General features: G+C 38.9%; 1 protein-coding gene across 2 annotated transcripts; it reads right to left on the bottom strand.

The window, feature by feature from the left end:
- Positions 1–368: 368 nt before the first annotated feature.
- Positions 369–15,904, bottom strand: STK17B (serine/threonine kinase 17b). 2 transcript variants are annotated; one of them, XM_082056594.1, is made up of 8 exons: positions 15,710–15,904; positions 13,157–13,306; positions 9,733–9,945; positions 6,879–7,023; positions 6,511–6,637; positions 5,622–5,670; positions 4,930–5,109; positions 369–3,024 (listed from the first exon to the last, which is right to left on the bottom strand). In XM_082056594.1, the coding sequence occupies exons 2-8, from the start codon at positions 13,276–13,278 to the stop codon at positions 2,742–2,744; spliced, it is 1,119 nt and encodes a 372-aa protein (XP_081912720.1). In that variant the 5' UTR covers positions 13,279–13,306; positions 15,710–15,904; the 3' UTR covers positions 369–2,741. The 2 variants fall into 2 exon arrangements, with proteins under 2 accessions (XP_081912720.1, XP_081912721.1); XM_082056595.1 differs by lacking the exon at positions 15,710–15,904 and having other exon boundaries at positions 369–1,636; positions 2,739–3,024.
- Between the last annotated feature and the right edge of the window lie 1,115 nt (positions 15,905–17,019).

The following is a 17,019-nucleotide window of genomic DNA, read 5'->3' as shown; positions in this document are numbered from 1 at the left end:
CGGGGGCGGGGACTCGGTTCGGCTCCTCGCGGCCGCGCCCGCCTGCTGCACCCGTTCGCTTCATGAGCGCACAGCAACATCAGCTCAGCTATCTTAAAACGTGCCGCATCACTCAGTGCCCCTCCGTAATCCCCCGTAATGCGGCAGGAAGCAAGATGGGCTGAGAATGGGCTACAATGGCTGTATTTACATTGAAGTTATCACACCATCACACACACAGAATCACAGAACGTCAGGGGTTGGAAGGGCCCTGGAAAGCTCATCCAGTGCAATCCCCCCATGGAGCAGGAACACCCAGATGAGGTTACACAAGTTATCCATGCACAATAAGATTTTTAAATAAATCAAAAGCATTGATCCAAACAAAATCGCATTCAACATATATTTTAAGTTTCCATGAAGTACAAATAAAGTCTTTGAAGCTTAAGTTCCTTGGATAAGACCAATTTTCATTTATTTAAATTTAAAGATAAGTTAGCTCCAAAAGCAGTATGAAATGTAAACATCAGATACCATGATAAAAATCTTAACAAATAACAATTTTGTCATAAAGTGCTGGCATATGCTTTCGGCTTTATTTTCCATATGTTAAAAATACTAATGTAAGAAGCTTCCCGGTTGCAATTTCAGTAACATTTTTGCAGTTTTAAAATTTAATAATTTTAGAAACATTCTTTTCTACCTTTTTCCATTAGAGCTTTTTGACATTTTCTTCATCTTACGTGAACTTTAACTTCTGAGTATCGACAAAATAGTTTGTGTTTTTAATTTACCCAGTTCAAATTAGGCTCCATGCTGGTAGAGAAAAACAAAGGGTGAGAAAAGACTCCAAGTGGGAAAAGCCAGTGACTTTGAAAAGTGAGAGTATAAGGTACCTGAACACAATGCAACAACTGCCTCCAAAGTCATTTTATCATTATATACAATATCAGTATCACTGAAAAAAAGTTCCATGAAAATTAACACATAGAGGAGACTCAATGTGGTTCATTTATACCCAGGCATCTGAGCATCATCCATGCTGAGTATATATTCATTACTTCATTTCACATGGGAGTAAGTCTCGGAAAACTTTTACTTCTCTTGACAAATGTGAGCTCAAAGAGTCTTACAGACCTTACACCTCAGTCAACTGCTCACTTCTCGACATGAGTGTCACCCAAAACTGAGACAAGAGTTCTGAATTCCCCCAGCATTCTGGTGATACCTTCTATTGAAATTTATTTGTAAAAAAACTTGTGCCTTCCTTGCACGAAGAAAAATAAAATACAACCTTTTAGCACTCATTATGTTCACCTCTCAATCACAGGTTGTTCCAAAACTCCAATCTGCAATTGACAAGTCCACAGGCACACTCAAAAAATATTATTAGATCATGTTACTTTATTATACAAACCAAATCAAATCCAAATCAAAGACGATTAAGTCTTAAGGAGTGGAAAACCCCGAAAGTATTTTAAAGTGCCATTTACTTCCAAAACATTGATAAGAGTTTTAATACATTCCCTACACAAGGCGACCTCCAGCCTCAGTGTTACAATGAGGATTTTACCTTGTCAGTGAGTTTCAGGCTGTTAAGGCATGACTGGTAGCTGCTCCAAGTCAAAACTTGACATAGGCATTATTTCCTCAGAGCCTAGAAACAGGAAGTTGAAGGGATGTAACTTAAAAAAATAACAAGCCTACTAACCAAAAGAAATTTAAAGGCTTAAAATAATTATTAGGTAGTTTGTCTTTTGACACTGCAGTCCATTTCTCCAAGTGGGCAGGAAGCCAAGTCATTATCTATAGCAATAACTAACAGATGCACTGCACTGCTACATTGAGGGGCATAATGAAAAGCTTTTCATTGCAGCTGCACTGGCAAAAATGGCTCTATTTTCAGTTTATTCAGTTATTACTTTAAAGAGACTTTATGGTTTGGGGTTTTTTGTGTGGTGGTGGTGGGTTTTGTTTTTGATTATCATTTTTAAGATGAGGAATAGGTCAATACAGGTAGACAGTATTATTTCAGAGGTTTGATGAAAGCAAACTAACAAGTGTATCAAATATTCACATCAGCATGGGACCCTCCTCCTCCTCAAATCTAACTGACTGGTAAGAAAGGACCACTAATGCAAGGACGTTTTCTATTGAAGCATTCCAGAGATCCAACACAGGAAAAACACACACACTATGCCTTATAAAGCCCAAGTGGACCAGATCCATAAGGCGCAAACACTTCCTCAGCTACCAGTGATCCTTGAGAGAAACCAGTCCTCCAAATGGCCCCAACAGATGTATCCTATTCCCAAACCACACCAACTTCAGCTTCCATTTAAAGCTATGAGAATGCTCACAAATAAGCCCAGTTTCCTTGCTTAGACCAATTTCTCATTAAGGCTAGTCATACAAATGTGCATGTATTCAACTACTGTTTGGCAAAGCTTGAGTTTAAACAAACTCATTTTCAGGATTTAATTTGTTCACTCTGACATCATTTTTGGACTAAAACTTGAAAAGTGCAAAAATATTTAATTATATCTTCTTAAAAAAAATAATTAATTTTATTGGTGCAACAACCCCGATTTCTCAGGAGTTAAATCCATTGCCAGCAATGGACAGACAAGGAAGCACCAGCATAAAAAGATCAAAGTGCATTTCCCATATGCCAATGCTGCACGAATTGGCAAGCCATAACCTTACATTTGCCACTGGAACAGATTATGCTAAATTCTTTTGATAAAAGTCTGTATTACGTATTAACATATGAAGTCTGTCGTGAAGTCTTGGGGATATTGCAATGAATCATCGAAACGGAAACGTTTGGAGACTGTACTGCTGTCCTCTGGAATGTTTTCTTTGTCTTCCTTGTTGCTACAGGTACCATTACAACTGGATTTTACATTCCGCTCTTCTGAGAATTTCATTGCGTGTCCTGGCATCAGAGAAAAGCCACAAGTTTCCTCAGGGCTGGACAAGAGGATGAACTCCTCTTGCTGCAACCATGAATGAGAAAGACAGGCCTCTGCTGTGGGTCTTTCCCTTTGAAAGAGAAAACAGTAAAGTTGTTTCAGTTAACTTCAGAAATACTGAAAACATAATTACAATAGCTCTGACACACGCTAAGAAATCTTAAGCAGAATTGACACCAAAAAGTTAATATTGCTGTTTTCCCACCCCTACCACTGCTGCTAAAAAGCACATTAGACCCCACCATAGTTAAGTATTGACAAAATGCATGTGAATTGCAGTGGACAGCTTCCCCTACCACTGGGTGTCAGGACTGGTAAGCTTTTCCACACAATAAGGAACAGGCATTTCCCAGCCAGTATTCACAGTCCCTTGGAACGTTTTCAACATGGTGCGTGTGTATGTATATATATATATGTGTATATTTATATATATGTGTATATGTATATATATGTATATTCTTATACTTTTGAAGTCCTAATGTGTTACAGAGACCATTGTAAATACGTAGGTTAATGAATATTTAGTCATCCGGTTTTCAAGGAGGGCCAAATAACATGATGTCATCAACTGTATCAGATATTTTGTAGTCTGTTACTCTTGCAAGTCACCATAAACTGCCGTAAACCCTTGCAAAATGTATTTACTACCAAACAGACCACAGACTTACAAGATCGCCCCTTTGGATAACTTCGAGAAGTGCTACTACAGTTCTCGCCATGTTAAATTCCAGAGAACTTGCAATAAATGCAACAGAGTGCCCTATTTGTCCTTAACTCTACCAGAACACATGAATATTTTTTGGTCAGAGAACTCTGCCCTTACAGACTTGACTACCTGAGGACAGATTTTTCCTCTGAAGATTCAAAGAAGGAATAGTCATCAAAAATTGGAATAGGAAAAGAAAAAAAGGTTACTGAGGTTCTAAAGAAGACACTGAGATGCCCAGAAGCAAAAAATCAAGTAGAGTGGTAACTGTGACAGAATATCAAGCACCAACGTTTATCAAAGCAGGCTATTCATGGTTACTTCCTGCATGATAGTGTGGGCTTTACGAGTTATTCCAGATGGTGATAAACCCTGTTCAGACATGAGTTCATATGGAGTCCTTATTTCATCAAAGCAGGCACTTCATGGACATCATGCCCCATCGTCCCTCCCCTTTCTCAGCCAAACAGGGACACTCCTGCTTGCTGCAGGCTCTCCGAAGAAGACAGGGACTTCTGTGTCACCATAAATGATAATATTTGCTGGTAAAACAGTTAAAAAATGCCCAGATTTAATGCTATACAGCAAGAGCAGACACAGTTAATGTCTGTAATTCTCCCACTCTCAAAGGCTGTCTTCTCAAAGTTCAGCTACTTTGAGATGCCTTGATTAGAGCCTGAACTCCCAAAGAAAGCACTTATGGAAATGTGCCTGACAAACAAAAAGGTTGTACTTTTGGTTGAGAACATTTTTTTAAAAGGCTGAACACACGGCAAAATACTATAGATTTCTGAAGAACATGTGCTAGTCACAAGATTGCCAAATTTTTATATAAAATGTATTCATATAGAATGATACATTAAAGGTAAGTCAAGAAACAAGAAAGCACTGCATCAAAAAGACTGCATTTTATCTCTCCAACTTGAGCAATAAAAGGTTGAATTATAGACAAGAATGTGACCTTTCTAGAATATATTTAATCAGATTTGTTCATAATCTATCCGCTGAATGAAAATATAAAGAAATAGAAAATAGAAAACTCAAAGTACAATACAATGATACCCAGACAGTGAACCAAAGTTCCTTTCCATACATTATGGAAAAGCAGAAATCTACAATTTGAAATATCCAGCTGATAATACCAGTGCGTTGTGAAATATCTGACTGACCGTATCACTGGTTTTAAGCTCCCAAATTAACATGCACTTTTTCTAGGTGCTCCACAAACGTAAGAGATAAGATTGTTGCCTGTAGGAGTTTGTTACTTACTCTGGATTTTTGATGAGAAGTTTTTGAATGAAGTCTTTGGCAGGCAGTGAAACTGATGAAAATGTTTCTTCTGAATAATCCACGTTAACTTGAGATATATTAAGGTATGTTTCTTGATTATCAGCTCCCACAAATGGAGATTCTTGTGTCAGCAGCATGTATGAAATAACGCCTATGTTCCTGAAATAAGAACACAATGTATGACCCTACTAGAATACCCCTCATATTTATCATGCTGCAGATCAAACTTCCTGACATATGCCACACTCAGAGAACTAGAAACATCATGGGAGAGCTCACTTTTATGTGCTTCAAGCATGCATACACATGCACACACAAGGAAAGTCACGTATGGATCTCACTAAAGGAATTTTATGAAAATGGCTCACTTATATATACAGAGTGTTTCAAAAAGATGGCCCCAACTGATCGCTAATACTGCTTTGAAATTGGGTCCATCTTTTTGAAATCCCCCGTCTGTGTATATATAGATAAAACATATGTAGTAATCCCAGTAAGCGCCAGGTTATATCCCAAGCACTCCTTCCCCTCCCAACTCTCCTTCTTTTAGTTGGTGAATAGAAGGGCATTCTTGGAAGCCGGATAAAACTGCATCAGAATCCGGATCTGGCCCCTAAGTCGATAAATGGTCACACCTACCTCTATACATTAAATTAAAACATATGACCTACCACATATCTGTAGCTGTAGTAATAGGATCGTAGTTTAAGATTTCTGGAGCTAGAGAAAGAGACAGGGAGAAGAAAACCACTTACTTATTGACCTTGAATCATACACTACATTTCTGGTGGGTTTTTTTGCCAACCATTATTATGAGACTAAACACGCAGTTTTAATAATCAAGTTTATTATTTTCAAGCCCCAAAGGTGAAAAAAGTTGCTTCTGTTTGATTAGACACACCAATGCTCAACTGGTTCACACTAAAATGGCAGCATACATCCTAAAGTCTATTCTATCCAAGTCCCAAGATAATTTCTGATCAGATGGATCACACAAAAGATTCTTCTAAGAGGTTTTCAAGTACACAGCTTTTTAAGGGGAAGGCATAAAGCAAAGCCAGATGACCAAGCCAATTTTCAGATGAGTGGCTGTTAACATATGCTAGACAGGGAGTTATTCACCACAGGCTGAAGTGCTCTTCAAATGGAGCGTAGGCAGATCATTAGGGAAACCTGCCCCTCAGAGAGGGCCAAGTGTTAATGGCAAGCTTTCCCTTCCCAAGGAATATTTTAACCTCTTTAAATCATCATTCTAAACAGCACTCCCAATTCAAGGAGCATTTCTTTGTGCATGTTAATGCTGTACTTCAGCTCTAATCAAAAGAATTTAAACAGCCAATTTGTGCCGATTTAACAGTCTGCATCACAACAAATACCACAGCATGAAATTAGAGGTGCACTTATCAATATAATTTGGGATTTTTTGGGGTGCATATATTTGGTGCCTTGTCCTGCTGTTCTTTCTCCAGTAATGACCGACAAGTTAATAAGCACATTACATGAACCATTCCTCTTTTCCCAAAACCACACATCAGAAATTGTGAAGCAACTCTTCCTTACCTAGATACTCTGTTGTTCCCATGATCTGCCGCAGTTCACTAGAACTCTCGAGCTTCCGAGACATACCAAAATCTACAATTTTTACATCACCGAGAGGATTGACACTGCTCAGCAAAATATTTTGAGGCTAGAATAGAAAAGATTTAATTCTCAATTAATCAAGTATAAGCTGAAAAAAACACAAATGTACAGAAAGACATTTCAGTTTCTATTATGTAATACCTATTGCTAATTTTTTTAAAAATCATTTAATCTCTAAAACACTCATTTTCTCCTCATCTTTGTTATGTATTTGACAAATTACTGTGATTAACATGATATTAAATTGAAGATAAAGTACTAAAATAAAAAGTGTGCTGCAGCCTCACCTTTAAATCAAGATGAACAATATTGTTTTCATGCAGGCAGCAAAGTCCTTCAAGTATTTGTCTTATAAGTCTTACAATATCCCTTTCACCAATTCTGTCATCCAGATCTGGGACACATAAGTCAAATATTTCTCCTCCAGCAGCACTGAAACACATTCAAGAACACTTACATAGTAAGTTTGAATTTTCAAGCTTAAGTGAGAAAAAAATTTATACATAGTAGCTATTTATACAATATATATTCAATTATCATATTCATATTATCAGAGAGGCTGGGAATATTGTTATTTTTTTAAACATACATGCAAATACACAGCACATAAACACTTAGAAAAGGCAAAAGAAAATATGTTTTTTTGTTACACAATGTGGCTGTGGTGTAAACGTAAATCTAAGAACCACAATGCAATGAACAGCTGGAGGTGCTGAAGAATATTTCTGGAGAGGGAGGAAACTGCCTATTTGCCACCCAAGGTCCTGCCATTCTGATGGAAGACTGAAAATCTGATATTCCTATCAGAGAGGTACCAGGAAGAAAATCTAGCATGCTGCTGCTAATTAAATATCCAGTTGCCTAATCAGTTAGCGAGCAATGTCTGCCAGAACTCTAGTACACACAGAACACTCAGATCTGATGCTTTGAAATCTCTAATTTCCACACTAACAGAGATGGACAAGCTTCATGTTTACACATAGCATCTCAAATATGTCTTCCTGTTTACTTACAGAAACCCCTACTATTAGTACAGCATAAAGGAAGCATGGAAATAACCACGTTGCATGTGGTTTATTAGTTATACTTCTGCACTTTGCTGCAGTGTCAGCTGTTTCATGATGGGTTTGAAATCATTATTTAACCTGCTCTAAACTGCCTGAAGTTTCTCCCTCTGTCCTTAAGAGCTCACTCAGAATTACAGATTAGCAAGCCTGAATTTCATCATTAGAAAAAAATAAGAGTATAGTTCAGCAGCAACTGAGAAAGGGAGACAGAGACTTCCCAAATTAATTTCACAAACTGCATTTTTGTTCCTCACATTCCAAACACATGTACAACAAATATGATAGACAACTCATATTAGATTTCCAAATCAGACTTGTTTTCAGAGCTTATGAGAAGCCACAAGGGCCTCTAAAAAGACATGGGAATTTTGGAAGAAATAACTCCAAATCCAAACAGCTTTAAAACAATAAAACCAATAAATTTAGGAGTTCAGAACCCACAAATGAATTGTGAGTTTTCAGTCTTCAAAAGTGTCAAGCTGTCCTGGTGTTGTTAAAAACAAGACTGGTTCTCTTTTAGTGATTTTTCTTTCAGCTCAGTTCTTCTAGGTGGCTGTACTTTTCTGAGTTTTAGCCTGCATGTTTTTCCTAGGATGCTGTACTCGGTGCTGATAAGAGACCAATGGAATGCTGAAGAAGCTTGTGTTTACATTCATTACCAGTCTTTCTTGGCTACCATAGTAAGTTTTTCCACGTTCCATTGTGAGAGGGGTGTGTTTGAGGAGGGGTGGATGCAACAGGTGACTAAAACTGACCAACGGAAGTATTCCATCCCGTAATTGTCACACCCCCTACATAAGAGGGTGATCACACGGTCACACTCTCTTCGACCATGGGCAGCATCTGGAGAGGCCCCTGTCTGTCTGTCTGTCTGTGATCCCCAGGCCTCAGGCCCTGCATTCTGCACCCAGGTTCCGCTTTGCTGTGCAGTCCCACCCATGACTTCCGGGGCCTGAGCTGCAGCTGCTGGAGCCGCCAGCTCCGCACCCCCAGCTCTGCTGCTGAGTGACGCAGCTCCGCATCCAGCACTTGAGACTGGTTTTGTGTATTTTGTATATATATTCTCTATTTATTAGTAGCATTAGTAAAACCCCTTATAACTCTCCAACTTGAAGTCTAAGTCTCTCTTCCTTTCCCCTTATCTTTCTTATCATCTTCCCGATCTAAAGGAAAGGGGTGGCAGGATGTAAAGGGGATAACAGGGAGCGTCTGCCACGGCTTATTGTTGCCTTGCCTAAAACCGTGACACAAGCAGTGACTGAAGGTCACAGAACATGCACGTGCCCAGCTTCTCTGAAATCTGTGTAATTGGCATCAGTGGATATTTTTTTTTTGGTTATGATTTGAGATGCATCAAAGCACTATGAACTTTTTGGGAGATTCAAGGATATTCTCTCTGGTTAGCTTGCATGAAAGATTCTTTACATTAATTAAAAAAAAAAATTACACTCTAGAGTTTGTATTCAGGTTTTCCTTTAGGTTAGGCTGACTTGAAAGCTGATCAGAGCTGTTTTACAAAAAATCCAACTAGCAGAAGAAAATCTGCCTAAATTAAGCAGGCAAATCTTTTTCAAAATTACCCTCTTGAGGCAGTATTTAAAGGCATAAAAATTATTTTAATTTGAAATTGAGTGAAATTGTCTATGAAACTGAGCTATGCAGGGAGAAAAAAATAAATCTCTTTAAATTTTTTATAGCTTTTTGTCAAAAAAATATTTCAGTCCATTTTTTTAAATTTTGAGCACAGAACTACTATAGGTTTTGGTGTATTTTGTTTGATGCCTCATTTCATATTGTTTGACATAACTTACTAGCTGTAGATGTAACAAAACGTGTACAAAAACAAAGATTCAAATGAACAGCAGTTGTTTCAACTCTTGCATTTACATGAAAATAAATCATACACAAAAAAGTCCCTAAGAGCTTATAAAGTTTATAATAATACAATAGTAGCATAATGTAGGTAGCGTACTGTTGTAAATCTTCTGGGTGTTCAAGCAACTCATGCAAACAAATCAGTATACTGACAGATTTGTAGCTACAAATGTAGAGCATCTGATGAAGGTATACTTACTATTCCAAGACTAAGATGATTTCATTTGCTGTTTCATAGACTTCATGGAGATTAACTATGCGAGGATTAGATTTCATTAATTCAAGCACGGCAATTTCATGAAGAATCTCTGCTTTGCAGTCTTGACCTCTTCTTCTTTTCTTTAAAAATTTAGCTGCAAACTCTTGGCCTGTGGATTTAGCTACACATTTTCTAACCACAGCACATCTTCCTCTGCAAAATAAAAGAGAAAACGTTAAAGACCCAAAACATAAGAAGGATGTAAACTGACATTAGAAATAAAAAGGCATGGCAAAAAATTGGAAATGAAGAAGAAAATTATCAGGGCTGCTTAACCATCACACTTGGCCTGTTCTTGCACTATTCCCTGAATGTTCACTTTCAACCCATGTAGGAGAAATGATACTAAGCTAGATGAAGCTTTGAGGAGAAAATTTGAGAGTCATCAAAATAATTCTGCTCCACAAATCATGTGGTACTGCTAAAAGAACAACAACAAAACCAAACCCAAACAAACCAAACAAAAAAAACCCAAAGAAAAACACCCCACACAACAAACACACAACCCCCCCCACCCCCCCAAACCAACCAGGTATCTGCAAAATGTTTAAAACCATCTCAACAAGAAAACACCACCTCCTCAGCATTCTCTTTCTCCATTGCAGTTCGACAAAGTGTGCTGCTTTATTTCCCAGCCAACTTTTTAGGTATGGAAACAAAAATGTATTTTGGCAAAGAAATGTTTTTCAAAGAAAACCACATATTCTAGTTAAATGACCGAGCTGACCTTTTAAAAAACTAGAGGAAAAAAAAAAAATCCTTTCTTTTAAGCCAAGTTATAAACTCCAGAAAAGAACAAAGTTTTTGCATTCCCAGAAATGCCTAGGTGCATGCTTGCAAAGGGTTTTCAAATGATACAAGAAACTTTATTTCAAAAATCAAACCAAAAACTCGAAGAGCTAAAATAAATTGGATAAAGTTCTACAAGCAGTTATAAAACTGTGTACAAAGAACAAGAGCTACACTTATGTCTTTGAAAAAACACCTTTTTTGTTACCACAGCATACTAGGAACAAGCTGTTGAAGCTCAGTATGAGTTATCTGTCCTGCACTTTCTCTACTAAATTAGCTTCTTCACTAGAAAAGGTTATGTTGCCCTGCAGGCTTTGCCTTTCTTGTTGTGCAAAAATCCCATCTCTCTCTCTGAAAAAAAAAGGCACATCTGAGGCTTTTTAAAAAAATCTAGACTTTGGTATTTAATCAAAAAAGGTATGAGCATCTCACAAAAAAAATCAGATTTCCATTTGCAAATAGCCATGTTAAATACAGTTTGTACAAATTCGACAATCACAAAACATGTAAAGTTGATCTTTAAGCAAACTGCTGTTCCTTATTTAGAAATGAATTTTAAAAAACAGCCTCTCAGTCATCAGTTACTTTGACAGTAAATTAGTTGCAGGATTTCTATGTCCTTTTTTTAAGTGCTAAATTTAGAAAGGTAAGAGTACAAAACTCAGAAGAAAAGCTAATTTAAGAGGTAAACATTATATGCAATCTGATAATGCACACTCTTCATTTTAGCAATTCTTTGTAAGCCCAAAAAGTCTGAGTCCTTTCCCAGTTGTTAAATCAGCTTATTATTGCAGAGTATTTGAAGTCATTGAGCTGAATTTCATAATATACAAAGTTTCAGATACTCCCCCACAGCTAATGTTCTCATTTTAACATCACATCATCCTGTCAACCAAAAAAGTTTTCTAAAATTAAGAAAGAGGAACTGGTTGAGTTTCATGAGAACAGCAAGATCTTCCCCTGTAGTTTTTGCACATCTTCCTTCTAGTTGCTGTGAGTGTAACAGCTTTGAAGGGTCAGCACTGTCTCCAGATTGATGATGTAAGAATTTCTGCTTGTTTATACTGTATTTGTAGTGTGCCAATTAAGACAAAATTATTAAGATTTTAAAAAGTCCGTTTAGAGCAGTGGAATTTTCCCAGATCTGAAGTGTTGCACGGAAGTAAGCGAAGTGGCTCCCAGGCCTTGCTGCCTGCAAAGCAACTGCTTAACCATCACACTTTACAGCCCAGTTTTATCAGATAAAACCCGATTTCAGGTTGTTTTCATATCCCACGTTATAAAGCACAGAAATTCAACTACATCAAAAAAAAGCCAAGCCATCCACACACTGGGGACAAAACTGCTTAACCCACTAAACAGAACCTGACTCCCTCCTGAGTCACTATCTTAAATACCAAAGGACCTAAAAGATCAGGGTGTGTGAAGAACAAATGGGACTTGGGAAGCTTAAGCAGAGAAGAGCAACAGAACTATTTACTAAATAACATGAAGAAGAAAATCGCAAGTATATTAAAACTTTTAGAGAAACTACAAAGATAGGTATTTCAGTGTTGTAAACATTTTTGAAAAACATTTAAAAATGCATACACATACTGTGAGGCCAGGAAAAGTCAAAGTATGTTCAGAAAACATACTACTCTGGCTTCTGCTTCTTTGCATTTTGGCACTTCTTTTGTTATGCCTGGTTTTGCATGTGCAGGAAGTATTAAAAACTGTTCTGGAATCCACATAAAATCTATACTTTTGTTTGCTTTAGACATCATCTCACAAGTATGTATAATGTGAAAATCCAGTGTGTTAAAAATACTGGAGTTCTAGATGATGGTGTATATAAACTAGAATTCAAAACTAGCCCTGACAGAGGGGTAAGAAAAGAGGAAAGTTATGAGCCTCAAGGTGCGCTTTGCTTTGGTAAAAGGGTACCAGATACAGCACATGCTAGGGAAAAACAACAAAAAGATAACCAGGGAACAGTGAAAGCTAAAGAGCTTACAAATCATATGTAGAAGAGCATCTTTGCTGACAAAACAAGTTACAGGTGCACAGGATTGCTCTGTAGCACAGCAAGGCACAACTGTGAGACACACACAATTATTTCAAAAAGCATTAACTCAGATGTCTGAAGCAGAATCATAAATACCAAGGGGGTTTTTGTCTTTTATTTCCTGTTTTACTGTTGCAAACACAAGTGAAGCAAGCTGCAAAACTACTCTGAAACAGCAGGTGGTTAGAAACTTACACTCACTGCTTGAGGGTGTGAGGGGGAGAGAAAAAGGCTTTTGTTTCCTAGACTTCAAAAAAACCAACCAACCAACCAACTCAAACCCCCCATTCATATTACCCTATGTCATCTCTTATTTAGTTTATGTACCTGTAACGTGATGTGTGACTAGGCAGGGGAAATGGAAGAAAAAGAACATAATCCCAGATCTACATGTCCATGAGAACAGGTTAAATCTCTTCATTCCCGACCATAAAAGTTTGCTGGAAAAGGTCTATGACTGCACAACGAATTCTCTTGCAGCAGCAATTCCTCTTATTCAAATAAAATAAATAGGAATAATCTTACCTTCCTAGCTCTTTTGATTCAAGCATATAAAAACTGTGGAAATTGTCTGTCCTGATTTGTGTCTGCAGAGATGTAGCTAATAAGCCAGAAAGGCTTTTATTCTCCAACTTTCTCCTCGACATAGTCAGGTCTCTCTCTTCTACAAGTCACCTGTTAAAGCAAAATAATTAAGGGTTTTGGAAATTCCATAATTACAGTGCAGGAAACTATACAAATATTAGAGTTCAGGTCTATCAGAATAGAAGAGCCTTGATTTTGTTTCAGTAGTGACCTGAAAACAACACGTTTAATCACTGCAAAAATAAAATCTGAAAGGAAAAAATTGATCAACCCTCTTGTTTACTGTCTGCAACCCAGCAGGAATAGCCAAACACAGGGGGAATACAAAAGGTTATTTCCAGTGGGAAGTTTCACATTTCTTATTTAAGTCACTCATAGCTTCTCTAAGTTAAATGTTAATGCTTGTCAGAAAGCAGCATGAATGGACAACATCCTCCTTGCAAGTTCGGATCACTTAGAACAAAATGACATAGTAATCCTGATTAAATTACCTTAAACTAGTAGAACAGCACATTACAAAGATACACCCACTCACATTATTTCTACTACTGTTAAAAAAAAGGCAGCAAAACTACTGGGTTTTGGCATTCACGTGTATAGGCCTGAAGCATCTCTTCAGGTGAAATGCAAAAGCAAAGCAGAAAAAAGTTACTGAAGGTTAACCGAAGTTTTAATTGACAGTTTATTCTAAGTGAAGAGGGAAAAACAAAATCACAAGTCAAATTACAGTTCAGATACAGTTAACAACTTTACAGAAATACACTTTCAGTTTTCAAATGATAGAAATGTACTAAGAGAACCTTCAGGGAGGGCACTCAAACTAGTTACGATTCAAATATAATTCATCAAACATTGTTCAAATACCAGTTCTTGGAAGGTGCATATTCATATTGGAACTATTTGGGATTTCGATAATGATTACATGCTTTAGCAGGAAAAAAAAAAGTTACACAGTTTAAGAATATCTTCCAAGTAGCATTTGATGAGCATGAAAGAACTTCTTAAAAAATGATAAAGGTGTTACAATACAATCTAACATACAAGTCTCTAAATCACCTTGTTTGTAACATGTATGCATTTCTTTTGCAGCTTGTCATTTAAGAGACTGATTCAAATGTCTGAAATTTTACGACTCTCCTTAGAGCTGTACTCACTAAATACAGTTTAACAGTTAACGTTATCTTGTTACTGCACGACTTCAGCACCAGATGATTTATTGATATTAGACAACTGATTATGAGTTTACTTCTATCAAATTTATTATGTCAGCTTTCATTTTATATCATTATTCTTTAAGATTAACTATCAAGAAGAACTTCTGTCATGCTGAATTAGCTTTGTTCCTCTAATAAGACACCACTCTCCTCTTTTTGGCTTGGTACCATCAATAATAAAGACATATATTCATAGCAGGCACAAACACACAAACAGGCATATAATCTATGGAGGAGAATGAGTTCCAATTTCAAATCCAATTAGCCACAAAAAAGGGCAATTCTCATTCCAAAAAGAAAATGCTAATAAGTTAATTATTTCCAAAATTAAGTGATCCTTGTGTTGTTACACATTACACCCTGAGTAACAGACATTAGAAGAAGGGATAGCACAGTAATTTGCAAACTTCCCACCAAACTACTTTTAACTGGGCAAAAAGTCACTTCGTTTCACTATTTTCAAAAAAGTCAAGTTCATGCTAAGATGATCTGAGGATCACCCTCCATAAGTGCTCCAAAGACTGGATGCCCTTGTGTTGCTTATATTTAAATACTTATTACATATGCATTACAGTTTTTGAAAATTTTGACATACATCTCTACTAGAAGTTACAAAAGACATACCCATCATTAGCCAATTGACATGATCAATGCTTTCTGACCACCTGCAAAATGAGGGGATATTTTTCAAGCTTTAGATCCTTCTGCATGACAAGAGGGAGACAGAAATAAAACGTTGTTTAGAAGCCGAGTGCTTAGTTTATATTTAACTAATAATTAATAGATATAAGTAAGAAACTAAACAATTATAACAACTATAACAAATATATAACAATTATTTCTTAGTATAGGTGTATTGTATGTCAAAATTTCCAAAAATTGTAATGTAGATGTAATAATTATGTGAATAAAAGCAACAGAAGAGCATACAGTCTTTGGAGCACTTGTGGAGGGTGATCCCCAGAGCTCCACAGCGCTGATAAAATAAAGAATGCCGCTTAGACTCTGCTGTTAAGTTTATTTTTCCGTCTTCCCCTCATGACCGAGTCCCTGTCGGGACAGGGCTGAAAGCCACGAATCGCTCTCTCGGCCGCCGCGCTCCCCTGCTCCCGGGGCTGCCGTACCGAGAGTCCGCCTCAGCTCTCCTCACAGCCCCTCCCGCGCCTCGGGGACCGGCGAGCTCCGACACCGGGTGGCAGCAGGGCGCTCTCCACAGGCACCCCAGCGGATCCACCCGCCCTGTGCGGCGGCCGAGGAGCCGCAGCCCGGGCACACTCACCCCTTCCCGCCGGACTCCCAGGAAGTCTCTCAGGGGGCCCAACGGTCGCCGCAAACGGCCGCCGCTCGCTCGCGCCCGCCAACCGCCACGCTCGCGCAGCCCGCGTTTGAAACGCGCAGCCCGCTGAGATGTGGCTCCCCCGGCGGCGCCCGTACGGCCCCGCCCACTTTGGCCGCGGGGAGCCAATCCGCGCCCGACGGGCCGAGCCTTCTGCGCGCCGATTGGTGGGGCGCGCTCCGACCCGGGAGCGCCCCCGCCCGGCTGCCCTCGCCCCGGGAAGGGGACGGGGGTGGCGGAGGCGCTGCCGGGGCGGGAGCGGCAGGTGCCCCTTGGCCGGGCCGCCGCCGTGCCCGGCGCCTTCGTGCGAGCCGGAGAGACGGGACGCGCTCCTGTGCTTCCCCTTCCCGCCGTGCTGGGAGCCGCCGCCTTGCCTGGCCCCGCCGAGGCGGACCAGCCGCCACCCCCCAGTTAAAAACAGCAGCTGATGCATCAGTTCTCACACTTGCGTGTTGAAACAGGGACAGAACCTACTTTTCACTGCTTTTATACCAGCGCACATCTTGCACAGAGCCTGTCTGGCAATATTTCTTAATGCCTGTAAGTGGCAACTGGGTCTTCAGAGCCTCTTGCTTCAAGGAGCCCGGAGGAAAAACGAAACAACACAAAAAAGAGTAACCTGTGGCTTCAAAGCCCCTTTTTGAGGATATAAAATAGCCCAAGGCATGCTTCAGAAATAAGTTGAAATTAGAAAGTGTTCTAAAATAGCTGCAATTTGTTTGTCAAATTGATTTCCTCTGTGAAGCAACCCAACCAGCCGCCCTGGAAATCTGCAAACATCCATTTTATAACAGCTTTACCAGAAAGGCAGTAATAGTCACGTAGTGTAAGATCTTAGGAGTGGTAAGTTGTATTTTGGCAGGGCAGTGTTAGAGTTACTGGGTTCATTTTGTTCATGCCGTGGCACTGCCAGTGAAACGGGTCATTGCCACATGTGTGGTGAGTCACGCTGTCGCGGCAACGCTGACATCAGGTAGTTCAAGGAGTATAAATGAAGATGAGATATGCAGTTTGAGAAAATGAAAAGCATTCTTGAAGACTTTGGAATATGTCCTACCATGAGCTGGGACAGTAAGATACACCTGCTAAGAACTTGCTTTTCAAGCGCAACTCCTGCTCTCTTGACCTTCCATCTAGATTTTTAGCATTTCGAGCTGTGGATGGTTTTGACAAAGTCCGAAATCTTTACTCTCGTCCACCAAGTTCTGCCATCTCAGCAGAGGTCCAGACCGTACCCTTTCTTCATTATAACA

This window comes from Streptopelia decaocto (assembly GCF_964273445.1).
Source record: "Streptopelia decaocto genome assembly, chromosome: 6".
Lineage (NCBI taxonomy): Eukaryota > Metazoa > Chordata > Aves > Columbiformes > Columbidae > Streptopelia > Streptopelia decaocto.
This window is presented reverse-complemented; position numbering and strand designations above follow the sequence as displayed.